This window comes from Mustela putorius, unplaced genomic scaffold (assembly GCF_011764305.1).
Source record: "Mustela putorius furo isolate JIRA1106 unplaced genomic scaffold, ASM1176430v1.1 tig00003834_pilon_pilon_pilon, whole genome shotgun sequence".
NCBI lineage: Eukaryota > Metazoa > Chordata > Mammalia > Carnivora > Mustelidae > Mustela > Mustela putorius.
The window spans coordinates 111,180,191-111,201,690 of record NW_025421987.1 but is presented as its reverse complement, the minus strand read 5'-3'; the positions used below and the strand labels follow the sequence as shown (position 1 = coordinate 111,201,690).

The window sequence follows — 21,500 nt, the reverse complement described above, 5'->3', positions numbered from 1 at the left end:
ATGGATTCATTTCTCTTGTATAAATACCAAAGAGCAGTATTGTTGTGTGGTGTGATAAGTGTATATTTAACTTTACAAGAAACTGCCAAACTGTTTTCCAAAGTGGTTGTACCATTCTGCATATTCCCACTAGCAGTGTGAGAGAGCTCCAGGAGCTCCACATCCTCACCAACACTTGGAATTGGTCTTTTTAAACTGAGCCATTCTAGTAATACATAGCAATGTTTCATTAAGGTTTTAATTTAGATTTCCCTAATGACTAATGATGTTGAGTATTTTTTCACATGCTCGTTTTGCCATTCGTATACCTCCTTTGGTAAAGTACTGGTGTTTTGCCCTTTTCTTTTAATTGGGCTATTTGTTTCATTATTATTGAGTTGTAAAAGTTCTTTATAAATTCTGATTACACATCCTTTATCACATACATGTATTGCGAATCTATTCTCTTAGTCTTTGGTTTGTCTTTTCAACTTAACATTGTTTTTCAAAGAGCAGAAGTTTAAGCATTTTTATGAAGTCCAGTTTAACACTCTTAAATGATTGCTGCCTTTTTGTCCTACTTAAAAAAGTTTTTTCATAGAGAGTCAAATGATGATTATCAGGGGTTAGGGAAGGTGGGGAAAGTGGAGGATTGGTCAAAGGGTAGTGGATTGGTCAAAGGATACAAAGTTTCAGTTATATAGGATGAATAATAATGGACAGCACAGTGGTTATTGTTAATAATAATGTTTTGTACAGTTGAAATTTTCTAATAGACTAGTTTTTAAGCGTTTCACTAGGAAAAAGGTAACCATAGGAGTTGACAGATATGTTAATTAGCTTGACTGTAGTAGTCATTTCATGAAATACATGTGTATCAGAACATCATGATATATACTTTAAATATATACCATTTTTATTTAAGATTTTATCATGTTTTCTTTTAGAAGTTTAACTAGTTTTCACTCTGACATTTAGGTCTATGATCTATTTTGAGCTAATTTTCACTTATGAGGCAAAGTAAGAGTTAAGATTATTTTTTGTTTTGCATATAAAGGACTCAATTTTTCCAGCATTGTTTGTTGCAAAGACTACTTTATCCTTTGTAATGACTGTATAATGTTACACTGAAGAGAGGTCCCATGATTTATTCAATAAGCTTATGTTCACAGAAAGTCAGGCTGTTTCAGATCTGAAGCTATAATGAACATTCTTGCACCTCAACCACTGGGCAGTTGAACGAGTATTTCTGTGGACTTTCTGGGTCAAATGACACGTGTAAGTTGTGTGTTGATGCTATCATCGGATTGTGCACCAGTATACGTACACTCTTACCTCCATGGCCTGTGAGAGAAAGCTCAAGTTTTGATTGGTTTTATTGTTGTAAGCCTTTCACAGATCTCAAATAATTTCCTTCTGGATAATCTAATAGCCTGTGTTATTAGATTCGGAAAGATTGAGAGCCCTTCAGGAGAGTTTGAAGAAAGATGATAACTTCTTAGTCAGGGTAACCCTGTAAGAAAAAGGCTCATAAAATAGATAATCCATGGGAAATGGAAATTTACAAAGCTGTTTCATAAGTATTGGGGCTTATCAGTACCTGTGTTCTGCAACCTCCCAGAAGGGCAGAGGGGACTCACACCCCAGTGGCCTAAATGTATACATGAAGCCTCTCCTGGCAGGCCCTAACTCTTCATGGCTGTCTGTCCACACTCCCTTTCACTTTCTCTCCATCCTCGCCAAAACCTTGTCTTGTACCAGACCCAGATCAGCCAGCTGTATTGCAAAGGCACAAAGAGGGGGCTGGGAAATGCAATTGGTTCAGTGTGCCTGGAGCATAAGATCATGCCAGTTTTTCTACTTTTCCTTTTATCCTATGGTGCTGTGTTTTTTATTGAATTAACTGACATTGTTGAGGTGACAAGGACTGTCCTGGGGTACACAGAGCTATGGGACAGTGTTCCATATTCAGGGACATTAATACAAGCTAAATAGCAATGCAAGGTAGTTTAGAATAGTTCAAAAATCGTAGCAGAGGGTGTCACAGGCCGGATATATTGATCTACCTTGTGCCGACTACACAGTCAATGGTGAGATCCAGGTATTAAGAGAAGGAAAAAATGAATTTGGTTTCACGAGAGGAATCTGAGCTGGATGGTGAAAGTTCAGATTTTTGGCACCAAGTCACTCAAGAGTTACCTTCCTCCTGGGTAGATCCCACCTTCTCCAGGCCACCAAAAGCCCATTGTTGGGACTACAGGTTTCAGGAGTTAAGGAGAATAAGCCTGAGAGTTTCCTGGTGGGTTCAGCCAGCAATCACAGATCCTTCCGTCAAATAGTTTGGCAACAGCTAAAGCTGTTCTGTTAATTTTTAATGTGATCCAAGTTTATTTTTCATGCTTTCGAAAAACTTTCTTATAAACCCTTTGTCAGTTAGCTCTTGCTACATAACAAATCGTCCTAAAACTGATTGGCTTAAAACAACAGCCATTTTATATAGTCATGAATCTGTAATCTGGGGTGGGTTCACCTCGGCAGTTCTTCAGCTGGTCTCACCAGGGATGACTCCCGTGACTGCCTTCATCATCTGGAGACCTGCACGGGACTGGCTGATTCCAGCTGTCCTTGCTTATGTGGTCAGTGCCTCATCTGAGGTGGCCAGGCACCAGGCGTTGGATGCTTCCCCGTCCTTGTGGCCCATCTGACCATCATGACTTCTTGTGTGGCAGTTTCTAAGAAAAGACAAAGGTAGAAGCTGCCAGGCTTAGTAAGGCCTCAGCCTAGAAATGGTACAGTCTCCCTTCTGCAACACTGTACATGTCAAAGCCAACCCCAAGGCCAGCCCAATTCAGTGGGAAGGTGAGTGGATGCCACCTCTTGCTGGGAAGAATGTAGGCACATACAATGATGGGAGAGTTTCAGTGGCCATCCCTGCGCCCAATCCACAGCTCCCTGGATTTCATTTTCACCATCTCTGTACACAGATTTTAACTCATGTATGATTCATCCCATGTTACCTCATTTAACCCTCCCAACAAACCCTTAAAGGGAACATGGCCTCCCTTTCATGATAAGAAAACTGAGGCTCAGAGATGCCAAATGTTTTGTCTGCTATTACGGTGGTGCTGGGAGTCAGATGCGACTGGTGCAAGAAAGATCTGGGGAGAGTTGCCTTTCATTCTGCCTTCCCCCTGGGATGAGGATCAGTACTTTTCCCCTAGGAGGCCCAGCCCAGAGTCCAGTAACTACCAAACCATTTCTCAGTGAACTCCCACGAGGCACTAGGAGGACATTATGTAAATTAAACTAAAATGGACAACTCTGTAGATTATTATTTTCATCATTTTAAAAACCTAGGGGTTGGGACGCCTGAGTGGCTCAGTTGGTTAGGCCACTGCCTTCGGCTCAGGTCATGATTCCAGGGTCCTGGGATTGACTCCCACATCGGGCTCCTTGCTTGGCAGGGAGCCTGCTTCTTTCTCCACCTCTGCCTGCTTGTGCGTGTGCTTGCTCTCTCTCTGACAAATAAATAAATAAAACCTTTTAAAAAATAAAAAATAAATAAAAATCTAAGGGTTTCTATAACAGGGTTTATAAGCTCATAAGAGGTATTCATTTAAGGATGCAGTAGTTTTTATTCGAATTTTGTCTAGCCACAGATCAAGTCATTGATGCCATTTCTCCAAATATAGTTTGATAATCATTCACTTTCTGTCTTTTCACTTATTTTTCTTTGGATGAGATAAAAGTTTGCTGCTTCTGGAGAGAGAATAAACATTTTTTCCTAGAGAAAAGGAGTATTTTGGAAAATATGCCTCCCCCATTTTTACTGGATGTTTAAAGAAAAAATAATCCAAGGTCCACTTTATGTTTGTCGCCCAGTGGGTAAAAAAGTCACAGGCCGACAGCAGAGGGATTGGTCTCTGTGGAAATTCAGTCTGAATCAGGAGAGCTGATTCTGTGATGCTGTAGGACATCTCAGTTCCAAGTAGGTAGCTGCTGGTGCATAAGGAGAAAATCCGTCTGCCCTTTGAGGTCTGCTTCTAGCAAACATTTGAGGCTTGGTTGCCTTTTCATCAGCTCCTCAGTAGCCACTTACCTCAGTGTCCAAAAGAGAAAATTCTGACATATTAATTTTAATGTGGGCATTTGATCCAGTGCTTGAGATAAATATAACCCTGTGGAGTACGGAGAAGGTTTAATGGGAAATGGTTGGCATTCTTTCTTGGTAAAGGCATGGAGAAAGGAGAGAGAGACAGGAGAGAGGGAGAGGGGGAGGCGGGGGAGAGAGAGAGAGAGGCGCAAAAAGCAGCAAGACAAAGGCAGAGATAAGCGAGGCTTCGCGGCAGCCTTGCCTGGAGAACTTGACACTTGCCAGACCCCAGCCAGCATGGTTGTCCTGAATCCAGTGACTTTGGGAATTTATCTTCAGCTTTCCTTCCGCTGTATCATGTCTCAGCCCGCTTTCATCAACAGCGTCCTTCCCATTTCAGCAGGTAAATGATGACCACGACTTTCCTCTCTTCCGTCTGTCAGGGGCAGGGGGAGGAAGGAAGGGCGTTTGGCAATGTGTCCTGATATCTTCCCCATTCTGCTCTCGGAGGAGGGAGGCTGGAGGGACACAGCCGCCCCTGCAACTTCCTGTCACCCCAGCGGTCTCCACAGCTCCCTCTATCCTTGTTCCCAACAGCCCCCACCCAGCTGCTCAAAGCCAGAGACCCTTTTAAAAATGACTTCTGCCTCTCCCATTTCTCCCCATTTGCTGCGTGATTTCATTTTGACTGGGAATTGGAGTGAGCTTAAAAGAGGCACAGAGGAGTACAAGTGAAAGAAAGGAGTCTCAGACGTTTCTATGAATACATCCCTGACCCCTTCCAAAGGGGGCTTGACAGAAGGGGCGCGTTGTGGAGCAAAAACCCCTCTTCCGAGCTCGGGCAGTGTGTACCTCCAGGACCAGCCCACCAGAGGAAGCGGGAGTCCAGTGATTTTTCTGTGGGCCAGGGGTCCTTGGGAGGGATCTAGCAAGAATCACTGACTCTCCAGCCCTTCCTGCTTTCCTGTTGTGCTTTCTTCCCACCCAGAGCCTTCTATCCAAATAAGGCAGCTGGAGGTCCTGGGAGATGGGAGCTTTCTAGGGAGAGGTGGAGGAGGGTTCCAGAGTGACAGCTTGGCCTGGAGTAGTCTGTATCTGTCTGGTATAGTAGGGTGGGGTGATTTGGGGCAGGGGGCTTTTTATGCCAGCCTGCCAAACTTCTCAGAGGGTGTCGGGCACCAGGTTGCCCTTGTCCCGTCTGACCCAGAGCAGGGGAAGTATTGTGTTCCTGGCAGGGCCTATTTAAACCTTTCTGAGGAAACTCAAATATTTCTGGAGAGCTTGAGGGAGGCAAGCTTGCTGCCTGTCCCTGCATAGCCCCCTCCATTCACCTCCGCCACCCCTGGCTTCCCCCGGCCCCCAGCAAAAGCAGTTTCAGTCATGCCCTCTAACTTGAGTCTCATACATACTTTCATGGAGGCAGAAATTTCACTCTCATGGCCTTTGCTGAAAACGCAGGTTTTCAGAGAGGTTATCTCTGAATCCAGTCCCCAGTTTCTCTCTGTTCCTCAGTACAGTTCAGTAACAGGTTATGCTCCCAGGGCCACCAGCATCTGTGGGCCCTGAGTGAGTGACTCAGAGAAGAGCATGGGGCTGATTATGAGGGTGTGAGGAGCTAAAGGAGAGGGCTGCGGCGGGGTGGTGGTGGCGGGATCTGGGGAGTGAGGAGTAGGCAGAAAAGGTGAATGGTTGTGTCACCATGGGTGTGTGACAGTATGCCCTCACAAATTTCACTTGAGAGAACCACACTTCCTCTGGAAGCTTGTGGGTCATTTTTCTTCTACTTGATGGGGAAGCTGGTAGTTAATTTGGTCTAATTCAGTGGACTTTTAACCTCATTTGGGCTACAGAGTCCTTTGAGAATGTGCTAAAGGCTCAGTACTCCATGTTCTGGTTCTAGCTCTGCCTCTGGTGGGCCCTGGCTTCTGGGAGACAGTGTTGGACTGTAGCGCTGTGCGGGCAGGGACTGTCCTGTACATCATCCCTGTTTTCCCTGGGTCTGAATGGTGCCTGGCACACGGTAGGTGCTCTGGAAATGTTTGATGAATGAATGAGTGAATGAAGGAATAGTAACTTTTCTCATCTGTAGACTGAGGCTTGCCTTCATTTTGTATCACGTAATTTAGATAGAGCCAAATGGCTACTAAGTTCTGAAAGCTAGAGAGAAAAGAACCTCTAATTTTTTTCTGAACTCCTTGCCCTAGAGAGACCCCCGGTGCAGCTTAGACATTTCTTAAGTAGGACTTTATAGATTGTAGCAGTCAGGATAACAGCAGGAAAAAGAGGTACTTCAGATGAAAAGACTTAAATGAAGGGACCCCTTGCAGAGTGTGAGTGGGGTTAAGGGCACTGACAAGGAAAGTCGAGAAATTAGCAACCTTAGTGAGTCTTTACCACCCTTGTGCTTGAAAAGGTAAGAGGGAGAAATGGGGAAACTGATACCAAGAAGATGTGGAACCTTAGAGGAGGGGCCACCTGAGGTAGAGCTATGACCACAGAGGGACACAAAGAAGGGAGAAAGGAGAGAAGAAATACCCCAAACTCTCTCCGTCAGTCCATCTACCTCTCGGCATTGCCTTTCATTGGCCAAACCCAGCCCAGAGCTGGAGGGCAGGGGAGCCTCTGGATGCAGTCTGTGGGGTCAGCTTCTGGGGTGCAGAGTGAGGGGGAGCGGTGGGAATGTGGAATTGCTGGCCCACACAGCCACCGGCACCTCCTGAGGAACTTCTAAATCCAGACCTTCTGCTTGAGGATGTGGTCTTTAGACATTTGGTAAAACAATGGGGATAGACTTAGGGGGAATCACTAAGGTAGCAGCTCAACGGAGCAAAAAAATACCTGCTTTCACCTGTAGAGTTTCTTGGCTTTGTTCCCACACTTAGGTGCCACGGCTTCTTTATAGCATGGTTCAGAAATAAACTTAGGACCCCAAATGGCAGCTGTTCTGTGACACAGGACAACTTGAATCCTTCAAAAATATTTTCCAATAATGTGACGTGAAATGTTCTGTATTCAGAAGCTTGTAAATCCTTACTCTGCTGAAGAAGGCAAGCCCAGTGCTCAAAGAAACCAGGGCGGCCCGCCGTACCCTTGTGCGTGTCTACTGTGTGCCAGGAACTGTTCTAAGGGCTACAGAGGACACAGAGACAAGTCGGATCCTGCCTCTGCTCTGGGGAATCAGTGGGCATCCGCTGCTAAAACACAGGCAGCCTGTGCTAACAGGCTCAGGAAGGCCATGATGGCGGAAGAGCTCTTACACGCTTGAAGGGCAGTACTTTCCTTCATAGCTGAGCCCGTCCTTCACTCTCTTCAGGAAGGACTGGATTCTCCAGACACAGCACCAGCTGTCTAGATCAGAGGTTCATTACCTGGCAACCTCCACTGCCGGGTCCCACAGTAGAACCACAGAAGGGAGCAAAAAGCCTCAAAGAGGCCAAAAGTGATCATAGAATTCCTAGGACTAAAGCACATGCATTTGATACACAGGAAACTAGCTCAGGCCCCTACTCCAAATCTACTAACTGTTGCTTTAGACAGCATTCTAGCAGACTTGCACAGCAGGTTTCTAGAAGGTTGGCAAATTGGGTTTGGGGCATTAGACTAGGGAGGGTGAGTTCCTGCTTATAATGGACACCAGGACAACAACAAAAAAAGACAGCTGACAAAGCTGATTATAAGAGAAATGACCAATGAGCAGGGACTAGTTCTGAGATCAAAAAGAATAGTAGACTGGAATTATTTTGGAATTATTTCTAGAGCCCATGTTCTGTAGGTAACAGCACTGATTTACAGCACAATAATTGTTTTTCACTCTGTGAGTATGAATGACCCAGTGAAGACTGAGTTGTGTGCACTTAATTTTGCTTAAGAAGGCAGATAAGGGTCAGATATATTTTAGAATGATTCCAATTGAATATGGGCCTAATGTTTAAAATGTCTGGAGCTGTAGTTTGGTACACTGTTTTAACTATTGCTGAGTAATGAACCATCCTAACACTCAGTGGCTTAATCAACAATCATTTATCATTGAAGTTCATGTGTTTGTGGGCCAACTAAGGTCAGCTGATCTAGCCTGGGTTTGGCAGGCCCTGGCTGGGCTCACTATGGGTCTGTGGATTGACTCAGCTCCAAGATCCATTCACAGTTGTAGCTCAGTAGTTGTACAATTTCTAGAATGTGGTGGCACAGACCCAAGGACAATATTTATAGAAGGGCAGACCTTCCACACACTTCGATTTATGTAATTCTCACAGCACTTCTGGGATGGGTGTGGCATGACTTCCACTTTTCAGCTGAGGACGTGAAGGCTCAGAGAGCTTAAGTGACTTACTCAAGATCACAGAGCTAACATAAGATGGGGAGAGCTGGAGACTGGAAGCCCACCCTTGGACTTTAAGCCCAGGGCTTTTACTAAGGTAAACCAATATCCATGGACAAATAGTGATACTAGCTTTTCATGTCCTACAGACGATCTTCCTATCCTTCAGAAACTCTCCTCTAGATTCTTTATTCTCCATTCCCTACAACCTTCTCCTCAGCATTTCAACACCCAAAGCTCTTAGCAAATGGTTGAAGATTACCCTATACTAAAGTGTGTAGGACCAGCCAGGGTACAACTTTATCCCTCTTTTGAAGGTATTTGCATTTTAATGGGGGACTTAAACTAAAGGATGTTCTAATAAAAGCTTCAACCAAGGTATTTTCAGGGAGACCTCCTGGAACCAGGGGAATACCACTACACGGACATTCTCTGCGGACACTCTGAGCCAACCTACTCTAGGCCCACCACAGAGACACGTGGCTTTCCTTTTCTAATACAGGGTTTCCCAGCTAGGCAGGAGCTCCCAGGATGATGTTTGAGTCTACAGACCCAAACAGACCAGATGCTGAGAAGACCCAAATGTAGTCTGATAGAGTGAGATCATGTGGAGAGATGTGAATACTGTCTGGACACCAGAATCTTCTGTTGGCTGCTGGGATATGACCCAGAGCAGGGGTTTTGTAGCTGAAAAGACCTGATGTCCAGTTCTGCACTCCCCTGCCTGGAAGCCAGCCAGGTCACCACTTGGGAACCATTCATGTTCTGGACAGTAGATTATGGCCATTTATTTGTGTCTGATGCTGATCAGCCACTGTTTAATGTTCCATAATGCACTTCCAGCCATCTCCTCTGATTTAGCTTTTCCTATTTCCTCTGCATAATTCAATCAGAGAGGGCTCTTAAATTAGAGGACTCTCCGTGGATGCCAGTGTCCTGCTTTCGCCTCCTCCCAAGCGTCTGAATAAAGCCATGGGTTCAGCTGCAGCTCACATAGAGAGCTGCGTGTGAGATGGGAGGCCATCCTTTCTGGTATTCTGGGCCGGGCCTCTACATCACCACCTGCCACACTCATGCCTGCTTTCCCCAGATTCACAATACACAAAAACAACGTAGCTCCGGAATGACTAGAAAGCCCCTCCAGCTTCAGTGAGTCACCAGATAAGCTGGCGTCCCATCTTCTTGAAATGTAGTGCACATTTTAAGCACCAACTCGTGTTACTCTTTCATTGGTTTAAATTAGCCCCCAACCTCTCGTTTTGCAAACCAATTTCACAGCTGCATTTGTATTGGCTCTTCACAGTAGTCCTTACTGGGCGGGGCCCTGGGTTTGAATGCTGATAGAGCTGGTCATGAGCTAGTGATTGCCGGGAGGTCACTTCACTGCAGTGAGCTTCAATTTCCTCATCTGTCAATGGGTGTCAAAGTCTGTCTCACAGAATGGCTAGAAGTATTCATTCAACAAACACTAAGTGCTCACTGTGTAACAGGACCTGGGATGCAGCAGTGAGCAAACAAGCCTATTGTCCCCCATGGAGCTCTGTGATCACCCTGAAAAGAACTTGGCCAGGCTGGCCCGCTGGGTCCCAGAGGGGGATGTAAGACACCCATGGCACAGTTGGAGCTCAGAGACAGCCCAAGGGCCAAAGCCAAGTTCCGTGTTCAGCCATGTTCACACTTCATGTCTTAGATGTTGTCGTGCTTTGAAAAAGAGGAATTTTTTCATTGCCTTGTTTGCTAACATTTAAAATGGAGTGATTTAACATAAAAAAAAAAGTTTCAGATGTCTCTTAATAAAAAACAACAACAACAACAACAACCCTTTGAGAAATCCAATGACCTGGCAGTCCTGAACCACCAACCATATTCTGATATGACAGGGATTGTTTGGAATGCAGCGCTGGCTGGCTGCTCAGCCCCAGATCCTCAGATCCCCGCTGCACCCCCTTGTCTTACGCCTGGTCGGCTTTCCTTATTACATTTACCTGTCTAACCCCCTCAGGGCATGTGACTTTTTGGCCTTTGGGACCAGAACCCCTTCTGGCTTGGACTCCGCCTCCTCCTTCTTTAGAAGTCTCAGGTTATTTTTCCAGAATTCCCAAGCTCTGCGGAGTTCAATTTGAAAGTCGATGTTCCAGATCAGGGGTTCTCAAACTATAGCGCTGGTCCTCAGCCCTGGCTAGACCTAAGAATCATTTGGGATGTTTGATAGAAACCCAGTGACCAGGCTGAACAAGCCAATTAAATCACTCTCTGGGACACGTGCTCAGGCATTGATACTGTTTAAAGCTCTCCAGGTGGTCCAATGGCTAGCCATCGTTAACCACTGAACTGTAGCCAGTAGGCATCACCTGGAGGGCTCAGTAAAACCCAGGCCGCTGGACCCACCTCTGGAATTTCGGAGTCAGTAGCTCTGGGTCAGGCCCAAGAGTTTGCATTTCTAATAAGATCCCAGGCACTGCTGATGCTATAGGCCTAGGGACAACACTTTGAGAATCACTGCCCAAGTTTGTCTTGGATCTACTATATTAGTTTTCTGTGGCCAATGGAATGAATCACCCCAAAGACAGTGCCTTAAACATTTATTCTCTTACATTTATTCTGGAGGTCAGAATTTGAAATAATTTCACCTGGCAGAACTCAAGGTGCTGGCAAGGCTGTGCTTCCTCCGTAGGCTCTCTGGTAAAATGTCTTATCTTTTCTAGTTTTAAGCTACGGTCGTTGTAATCTTTGGTTCCTGGCCCCTTTCTCCATCTTCCCAAACCAGTAAAATGGTATCTTAACTTCAGTGGTCATATTGCCTTCTTCTATGTCAAATCTTCTTCTGCCTCTCTCTCTCTGTTTTTTAAAGATTTTATTTATTCATTTAGAGAGTAAGAGACAGAGAGAGAGTGTGTGTGTGTGTGAGCAGAGGGAAGGCCAGAGGGAGGGGAGAAAGACAGAATCTTAAGCAGGCTCCATGCCAAGCGCAGAGCCGGATGCAGGGCTTGATCTCACAACCCTGAGATCACGACCCTGAGATCATGACCTGAGCCATAAATTAAGAGTAGGATGCTTACCCAACTGAGCCACCCAGACACCCCCTTGTGCCTCTCTCTTAAAGGACCACTTGTGATCACATTTAAGACCCACTGAGTTGATCACCCCATCGTAAACTTCTTAATTTAATCACATCTGCAGAGTTCCTTTTGCCATAGAAAGTAACATGTATAAGTTCTAGGGATCAGTCTGGACCTCTCTGGGGGCTTATTCAGTCTCCCATAGTTACCTATCGCCAGATAAAGTGTCCTATGAGTATTCATTAAGTGACATCAGAATCAAAGACGCAGGCATCTACAATGTCTTTATTTGGATCCCTCCCGAAAGCAGACCCTGAGACAAGGATTTGGGTATCTAGGCAGTGATCCCAGTAGGGCATGGGGAGGTGAGACAGGGAAGGGAAGGTAGTCAGCATGAAGGGAGATCAGGAGCAGATTGGTGCTCTGGGTCTCTGGGGTTCAGTTCTCCTGAGACAGGGAGACAGAGAACTGGGATATTTACCCACCAACTCCTAGGGACATGCTTGCCCCAAGCAACTTGCATGGCTGGTAAAGCCTTCTGGCATAGTCACAGGTATTTGTGATACAAGCCAGAAGCCCATAAGGCCTGATGGATGCTAGGGGATCTGGCAGGGAAGCAACTGTGTCCACCATTGCTCCCTTAAGAGAGCTGTACTAATACGGCTCTCTTGCACTGAGCACCTTCCCTTTGGTAGGCTCTTTACATATATGACTTCTAATCTTCACAGCAATTTCACAAACCAGTAGTACCCCCATTTTACTAAAGCAGCAGCTAACATTCAGGGAGGTGTGGTCACTTGGCTGAGGTCACACCGTGTCAAGGTCAAAATTCCAAATCAGAACTTACTGATCCCCAAACCACTGTAGAGTTAGAATATTCTTCTGGTGGTTAGCAGTAGGGCCTGTGGTGTCATGCTGCCAGGGTTCAAACCTTGTGTTTTCTTTAGCTTTGTGGTGTTGAGCAAGCAAATGGCCCTTTGTGTGCCTCAGTTTCCTCATAGATAAAATGGGGTGAAAGCAGGGTTTAACTCAGAGAGGAGCTGTGGAGATGAAGTGGGTTAATGACAAATGTAAGGTGCTTAAAATAGTGCCTCATATGTAAGGTGTCATTATTTCCAGAACCTCACAGTATCTGTGCACATGCCTACAGGTCATGATTTCCCCTAAGATACATTTGCGTTAAAGGCAAAAGTTTAAACACAACTCACACAATAACTTATTGCTTAAACTCTCCAGTGAGTTAAGGCAAAAAGAGGGGCAAGGGTATTTTCTGTTTTGCATTTGTGAACCAGTCCCTAAAGCAGGAACACGCTGACCAGAGAAGAAGGCTCTTCTCGTGGTGACCGGCTTCCCCAGATGGCTTTAAAAATACACCTGGCCCTAGTCCATCTCCCAGCCCAGGAGCATTTAGCTCCATTCAAGCCCACACTTCTGTTTCCACAGCAACCAACATAAGCACAAGCACGAGGCGTGTGTTGGGAGCTGGCAACAGCTGAAGGAGAGGCCTCAGGGCTGCTGAGGGCTTTGCACTCTAAACCAGCTGGGGGCTGAAAAAGGAGAGGAAAGCAAAGCAGGACACATGAATGTGAGTTGGACAGTCTCCTTCCCTCCCAGGCCTCCCTGCTCCTTCCCCCAACCATCCCACTCTGCTGATCACCTGGCCTTTTTTGGTATCTTTCTGAGAAGTCTGGAGAAAACCCCAGGAGCTTTCCTGTTACAACTACTAGTTCACTCTGGGGACACATGCTCCAGGAGGGACCTTCCAGAGGTCTCAGGCCTAGCATGGAGGTTTCTCAGGGACCCAGGAGGGTGGGGGATGCGGTGAGGATGGCCATCCGACCAATAGAGACCTGCCCATCCGCCTGGGGCTTTCTTACTTTACTGTGACTGGGGGTTTGTTCAAATGTTTCAACTTGTCCCCAGTAGGAAGTTTCTGTGGGGTGGATCACTGTTGACAGTTAAAACTGGGCTGCCTTTTTGTACCCAAACAGAACTGGTTTAGTTTCTGAGGTCACCCATACTGGGGTGGACCTCACGGACTAGCTCCCAAAAGGCTTCCCAATTCCCTGTAGTCATTCAGAAACCAAATTCTGACCCATTGAGATTAGTGTTCGGGATTTGGGGGGCTCCGAGCAAGAATAATGGCCCTTTCCCCCTCCAGGTACATCAGCAAGGTCATGGTAAGGAAAGTGAACAGAGGAAAAGAGGAGTATCCTCTGTGTCCAGGGAGCACGAGGACCCAGAGAGAGCGGTGTCCTTTTGGGCGGCCCTCTCTTTCACGCTCCATGTCTGCCCACAGAAAATGAGGAGCGGAAGGCTGAGGTGACTGTCTGGACAGTTTGGGTCCTGGGATATTCCCCAGAGTATGTGAGGATAAGTGGGGTTTTTAAATTTTCTTCAGAAAAACTACCAGATTCAGCTGCTCTGGCCTACACTTTCTTGGCTGGGAAGCCCTGAAGGAGCGCACCATTCGGTGACTGCTTCTAAGATTCTCTTGTTTGGGTCTAACCAGAAGGTGGTACAGGCACATTTAGTCGGTGGCTTCGGTAACTTGCCTGTTTACTGGTGTTCTTAGAGAGAACTTGCAGCGCAGGGCTGAGGCCCGGAGGTAGAATTCAAGAAGCAGGTTATTTCTCTGGACCTGCCACTAATTCCTAGGACACATGTGTAGGGTTGGACAAGCTGTCTGCTGTCTGTGAGACTCCACTTCCTCCTCTATAAAAAGAAGAGGTAGACCAGATTTCAATGCTGGAGACGTTCTCTGACTTTGTGGCTACTGAGCTGCTTGCTAATTTATGGAATTACCTACACAGTGAAGGGATTTTGGCACGGTTACTCTGGGGAGCCGTGGCCCCTGACAATCCATGGTGTGGACATTAAGGGTATGTGGTTCGCTCTCAGACAGCTGTGGCCTTGAGTGACATCTTCGTGACCCATTAGCTGAATGGTGTTGGTTTGATATCTCAACTCCTCTGTTTCCACCTCTGTAAAATGGGGATAATGAGAGTACCTGCCTTATTAGCTGGCAGTGAGGACTAAATGAGCTAATAAGTATAGAGCTTTGCACCTGGAACATGGCTAAGCTCAGTTACTGGTTGCCACCATTATTCCAAATGGTGGTAAGAGGGTTGGAATCCAGGCTGCTTGCCTCCTCCTGGGAGGCCTTATTTCTATTATAATCCCATCTGCTTTTATTGAGGCTAGAGAGAATTGCTTATGGAGCTGAAGAGTCTGTTTCAGAATTCTCAGTTCCCATCTAAAGCCAGAGGATGAGGAGGGGACATCTCAGTGCATAGCATGGCTTTGGAATTGGAAGTCTGGGCTCAGAAGCCCTGCTCCAGGAGACCTTGAATGTCAGACCCAGTTTTTCTCACCTGTAAACAGGGACACACTGGAAGGTAAGTTGAGGGGCTGTTGGAGAATCAAAGGAGAAAGCATGGGAGGGCCGGGCTCTAAGCTGGTGAAGTATGTACTCAGGCACTGTCCATGCCTCAAGGGGTGACACTAGACCTTCTAGACATGGGGGACACAGGCTCACACTTGAGGACAGTATCTCAGCATACTGACTTATTAGGGGAGAGGCCTACTGATGGGCAGAGTCCGCAACAGGCGGAGAGATGGAGGTGAGCTTCCTGGGAACCCCTGCAGGTCACCGCAATCCTGAGAGTGTCCACCCTCTGGAAATTGTGCAATCCTGTGCGGAACCTAGCTGGTAAGACAAGCCACTTCCTGTATCCAATTCATCCCTGTCAGAAGGGGCCCTCCGTCTTTGTGGCATCTGCCTTATGTGGAGTGACAGTCTTGCCCCTTTCAGAATGGACGGGGGATGCCAAGTGAGAAGAAAGTTAGTAAGGATGAAATTTTCAAATAGAAGGCCAGCAAATGGTGGCTGATTTGACAAGATGCTCTATTTTCTCCCTTCCTTCCTTCCTTCCTTTTTTTTAAAAAAGATTTTATTTACTTATTTGACACACAGAGAGAGAGAGAGAGAAAGCATGCGCACGAGCTGGGGCAGAGGGAGAGGGAGAAGCAGACTCCCTGCTGAGCAGAGAGCCCAAAAAGGGACTCCATCCCAGGACACTGGGATTATGACCTAAGCCTAAGGTAGATGCTTAACTGACTGACTCACCCAGGTGTCCCAAGATGTTCAATTTTCTGACCAAATACCCACCCACCACCACTTTGCTTTTGTTCAGTTTTATTTTTCCAAATGGGGCAATAAAATCTACTTGAATTTATTCAGATTCTCTGTATTAATAATAGTAGTATGTTTAAATCTGCCTCCATCTCTAAATTAATTATGACAATTACTTGAGATATGCAATTTTTTATATACTTCCCATAAACAGAAGGGCCAATATTTACTGCACCTCCTACTATGTACCGGACTGTTATAGTGAAGAAGAAGATTCATAAGACTAACTCTAGGAGCCCAGAGTCTGTCTATGATGTTAAAATTACACAAATAAAATGAGTAAGGAGTGGTGTCTCAGACTACACAAACAGTTGGAATTTGTGTGAGAACAGAGCAAGGAGATGACTGAGCTGGATTCAAATTGTGACTCTGTCACTTACCTGGACACTTCTGTGAGCCTCAGTTTACTTTTCTGTCAAAAGGAGAAAATATTAATAATACTTAAGGTAATTGTGGGTTAGTGCTTAGCATATAGTTGGTGTTCTGTACACGTTACTGAATATGTTGATCATTGATTTTTCAGGCTATGTAAAGGTTGTTTACAGAATGTTCTCCCTTTCTGCTTCAGGTAAAATGTCTCCCAAATGAAGGAATATTATGCAGCCATAGAAAGGAATGTAGATACATTTTATGTAGTTATAGAGAATAATCTCTTAGAAATACTGTGAAGAAACCAGGAAGGAGTAGCATATGTATAATTGTATAATTAAGTAACCCCTTGAGGAAGAAGGGGAATATATTATACCTACCTATCTGTCTGTCTATGCATAAAATATTCCTGAAAGAATACACAGGAAACTAAACAATAATAAACAATAGAAATCAGGGATGCCCAGGTGGCTCCGTTGGTTAAGTGTCTGCCTTCGGCTCTGGTCATGATCCCAGGGTCGAGTCCTACATCAGGGATCGAGTCCTACATCAGACTCCGTGTGCAGCAGGGAACCTCTGCTCCCTCTGCCTGTGGCTTCCCCTGCCTGTACTATCTGTCTCTCTCTCTCTCTCTCTCTCTGACAAATAAATAAATAAATAAATAATCTTAAAAAAAATAATTGAAACTGGTACAGAAGCAGGAAAGTTTTCATGTATGTTCATTTTACTTTCATTTCGGAATTTTTGAATCACACGAATGTATTACCTATTCTAAACAATTAAACAAAATTCCACTTATGCACACAAAACAGAACCACTTATCTGGAGCACATAGGATGGGATTTTTCTGTCTTGAAATGTCTTTTAGACCTAAAGTGGCAATAGAAATTGAGATGTCAGAATGGTAGTCACACAGTTACAGTGCTGCGGAAAGCCTAAGGCTCATCTTCCCAGCTTGTTTGAGAATCCCTATTGCTCAGTTGAGTCCAAAGTGGTCGCCTGAGATTCCCCCACTTTCTGGAATCCAGGGGTTTGAGTGATTCAGCGAGACCAATAAGTAGAAATTCTTGTACTGAGGGGAGCCGGGGGCTCTGAGCGACCCTCTTCCCTCCTCCTCACTTGCTGGGGAAGCTCAGACAACAAATACCGAAGGTGGTGGGGGCAGGGATTGGGGGTGTTGTCTAGGAAAGGGCTAAGTAAGTCAGGTGGTTTTGAATCACAAGTGTCAACAGAGCTAGGATGTCACCATGGAAGAATGAAGGTGTGGGAACATAGTGGCTAGAAACACAGGGTCTTTCCACTTGGACCCTGTTGTCAGTGGATGTTGGAAATAACCCACTCGTTAGGCCAATGGAGCTGGGGAGTTTTGTCTCTGACCTATGGCCAGATCTCCTGAATAACTCTACAAACTTGGCCTTCCTTGTCAAGCTGTAGCAGAAGATTTAATAGTGCTTGCTGCTTCATGCTGGACACTATAATCAAATTCAGAGCAGAGGCGCAGCCAGTCTTGGGGAGGTTTCTTGATGTTCCCTTGGCTCCTAATAACATTGTCTCCTCCTTCCATTCTGTTTACCACATGCCATTTTGTCAAATTAGAACTTGAACTCAAAAAAGCAGATGCCTTCTTTCAGATAAGGTCGAAAAATTCCCTTGTGGAAGGAAAGGGGGCTGGGTTTTCTCTTGAATCTTTGCACAATCCAAGGAGTCACCTTTGATATATGACTTACTATAAAATAATGCCAAATATGAGAAGATTTTCTTGCATCCATCTAACTAGGGCAGACCTTCCTCCTTGAGGTGTCCTTACTGGCAGGAGAGGGGGCAGAAGAGAACATGTCCTTCCTGGGGATTCAGTTTCCTGCTCAAAGTCTCCTAATGAGTGGGTGCAGGCTTCTCCAGTCAATGCTGGTGCTCTAGCTCTGACCCACCCCCAGTCCTAACCCTTGTGGAGGTATCTTCTGGTTCTTCATTTCCTACTTAAAATTTTTTATTTTATTCTTTTTTATTATGAAAAATTTCAAACATTGAAATGAGTGGGAAAAATTATCCAGGAAATGCCAAAATGCCCACATTTTGGGCTGAATTATGTACCCCCCCAGATTCATATGTTGAAGCCCTAACCCCCAGGACCTCAGAATGTGACTGTATTTGGAGTTTGGGCCTTTAAATGGGGTGACTAAGGTTAAATGAGGCCATAAGGGTGGGCCCTAATCTGATCTGACTGGTGTCCTTAAGAGGAGATTTGGATACCTAGAGACACCGGGGATGCTCAGACAGAAGAAAGGCCATGTGAGGACATAGTTAGAAGGAGGTGGCCATCTGCCAGCCAAGGAGAGAGGCTTCCAAAGGAACCAAACTTCCCAACACCTTAATCTTGGACTTCTAGCTTCCAGAACTATGAAAAAAAATTTCTGTTGGCTAAGTCACCCTGGTACTTTGTTATGGCAGCCTTAGCAAACAAATACACCCACCAAATAGATGCTGCCATGATTATCATTTTGCTGTATTTACTCTCATATATCCCTTTGTCTTTCCTTCTTCTTTCCTTCCTCCTTCTCCTCCTCTTCTGTTTCTTCTCCTCTTCCTCCTTCTTCTTCTTCTTCTGGATGGATTTCAAAATGAGTTGCAGATTCATTGCTCACTTTGAAGAGTAAACTATTCAACAGAAAAGGCTGATGTTTGACTGAAGCCCACTAGCACACACCATTGATGCTTCTGCGGCCATAATGGGGGGGCAACTAGGATTGTCTATTCATGTGAGTCTATAAACCAGGAAACTAGGGCCCAAATGGGAAGGTTTGATTAGAAAGGCATGGAACAGGGTGTTGGTAAACTTCTCCAAGCCCAGCAGGCTGAGACAACACCTGCCATTTTTTTCTGAGCTTCCCTGATCATTCTGTCTGGCTGGAAGCTGGGGAGAGAGGTCACCACTTTGTGCTGGTAACAGAATCTCCAGAAGTCTCCAGTGTCAGACATCTGGATTCAGGCCTGGCCTCCTACCTACTGGCTGTGTATGACCATAGGTGCATCCTTAAATGAGGATGATAATACTATTTTGTATGGTTAATATGGGAATCAAAGAAGGATAGTGAATGCTCACAGAACAGTTCCCATTGTTGGTGTAATGTTATCTGCTATAATGAACAAGCACCAGCATTGTGGTGACTTCATCTAATCAAAATTTATTTTATGCTCACCTGCCAGTCCAGTGTGCCTGGTTGGGGGCAGCTCACCTCCATGTTGGCATTCAGGGATGCCAGTGCCTTCCATGTGTGCCTCCACCGTCCTCTAAGGTTTGAGTCCTCTGCACTCAGGCAGAACCATTTGTAAGCACGGTCACAGTCTTGTGCCCCCAGCTCTTTACACTCCAGGGGGCTGGGAAGTACAGCCACCTCTCAGGGACAGCTCTGGCCTCTGGAAGAAGGAGCCCGCATCTGGGGGAGTGCGAGCCTTCTCTGCACAGCCCCAACTCTGAGGAGGTCCTAGATGTAAAGTCAGTGGTGGGGAGTTAGAAGCCGAGTGAGCCTGCTAGCCAGGGTAGGGCCAGGTTGGAGGGAAACTTCCCTGCTCTACCAAGGCAGCAGTGAGAGAAGCAGGTGGGGCAGGAAGCATCTGCATGGAGAGCCATCCCTCAAGGACAGGGGAAGTTGGCCAACAAGAGGGCACCTTCTCACAGGGCTGTGTGAACTCTGACTCCAGTTCTGTATGCTCTGTGTGGCCTGGGTCAAGTGACAGTCCAATGAGGATAGTGCTGCTTCAAAGATTAAAAGCAGTGGTGCATGGAAGTGCAAGGTTGTCCTTGTTTCATGATGAGGATTTTGCTAAACCAGGGTCTACAAGTATGTAGCACAGGTGCCATGCCTTCCTCTGATCTCAGGGAGGCCAACACTATTAAGTCATAACCCTCTTTCCTCAGAGTCCTTCTTAACACAGTGTTACAGGAAATCTCTACTGATCAGTTCCCATTAGCAGATAGGTTGAAAACTCTTTGGCCTCCAGAGGCTAGACCTTGGGCTTATTCATTTTTATATCCATTATCTATATTCATTTCTATATCCATAGCAATACATCCATTGCTATATCCATAGCAAGGACTTGGCACATAGGAAGTGTCTGACAAATGGAGCAGAATGTGTTCCAGGGCTCTCTTGGAGGTGTTTACTTGTTGAGATGGTACGGAAGACTCTGTTCAAGACTGTTGCCCCAGATGGAAAAAGCCAGTCTCCCTTCTCTTCCCTTTGATGGGAAAGACATTGGACTCAATTCTGAATGCAGTAGGAACAAGTGGGGGTTTATAGCCAAGGAGCTATTTGGGGGGGAGGGCGTGGGTGGATAGAAAATTCCTAAGAGGAAACATCAGGGCTAGGGGGATTCTTGCTAAACCCAGTTAAGATAATTCTTCCTGAAGGGAGGCCAAGGTGCTAAGATATCAAGGGTAAGGGGGATTGAGGAACTTGATCATGTATCAAGGGTGGGGATTCATTCTCAGTGGACTTTGCTGGATTCTTGCTAAAACTGAACTCTTTAAGGACAGACAGAGAAACCCTAGTTCAAGGCCTTGTTAAGAACCTGAACAGGGGTGCCTGGGTGGCTCAGTGGGTCAAGCCTCTGCCTTCAGCTCGGGTCATGATCTCAGGGTCCTGGAATTGAGCCCCGCATCGGGCTCTCTGCTCAGTGGGGAGCCTGCTTCCCCCCCTCCCTGCCTGCCTTTCTGCCTTCTTGTGATCTCTCTCTCTCTCTCTCTCTCTCTCTCTCTGTTAAATAAATAAATAAAATCTTTAAAAAAAAAAAAAGAACAAAGTTTGGATAAGGAGAGAGTCTTTGTCCATGGAAAGGTAGAACCCATATCGTCCAGTGTACTTCTCTGCCCATCCAGGTTTGGGGATGGGACAGCAGACTTGAGCTACCCTGGGGCTGGTGGGATCCTAGGCTGTGCCTTTAAACATTCAGGAGTTTTTGCCTCACACAGGGGACTCTGGGTCCTTGGGGAGGATGCTGAATTATCCAGGCTTCAGGATCTCTCTGTGCAGCAGGGGTGAGAGACACAGGGCAGTGGGGGAGACACACAGAGGACTCTGCTCTGGTCCAAGACAGCGGGGAACAGGCATGTGGCAGCAGGGGGACAAGAACTTCTGGATCAGCGCCCAGGGAGGCGGCATTCCAGAAGTGGACTTCTGGCCTGGTTGATAAATACCAGAGCTGCAATTAAGACAAAATACTGTGAATATGACACCTGCTGACAGCTGCAGGAAGGCCCCGGAAACCTTTTTTATGAATTGGATTTTGCAGGCCATTCTGCTGGGGTAAGCTGGTGCCTGGGCCAAGGAACCAGAGGGAACTCGGCAGGCCGGCTGCCTAGAGGGCACGGGATGGCTCACTGGGGGAGAAGGGGAAAGAATGATCTTCCATTCCTGTCCAGGGCCCTGTGAAGGACCATTTAAGTCTCAGAAATCATAGCCTTTCAGAGACTGCTTGGCAAGGGCTTAG

General features: G+C 46.0%; 1 protein-coding gene across 2 annotated transcripts in view; it reads left to right on the top strand.

Moving 5' to 3' along the window:
• The first annotated feature begins 4,311 nt into the window (after positions 1-4,311).
• Positions 4,312-21,500, top strand: part of COLQ (collagen like tail subunit of asymmetric acetylcholinesterase) — a 56,900-nt gene continuing 39,711 nt past the window's right edge. The window contains exon 1 of one of the 2 annotated variants that reach the window (XM_045088934.1): positions 4,312-4,475. In XM_045088934.1, coding sequence (XP_044944869.1) covers positions 4,370-4,475 — 106 coding nt within the window. In that variant the 5' untranslated portion in view covers positions 4,312-4,369. Of the gene's footprint in view, positions 4,476-12,853; positions 13,035-21,500 lie in introns of those variants that run through there. The other variant, XM_045088933.1, reaches the window with a different exon arrangement.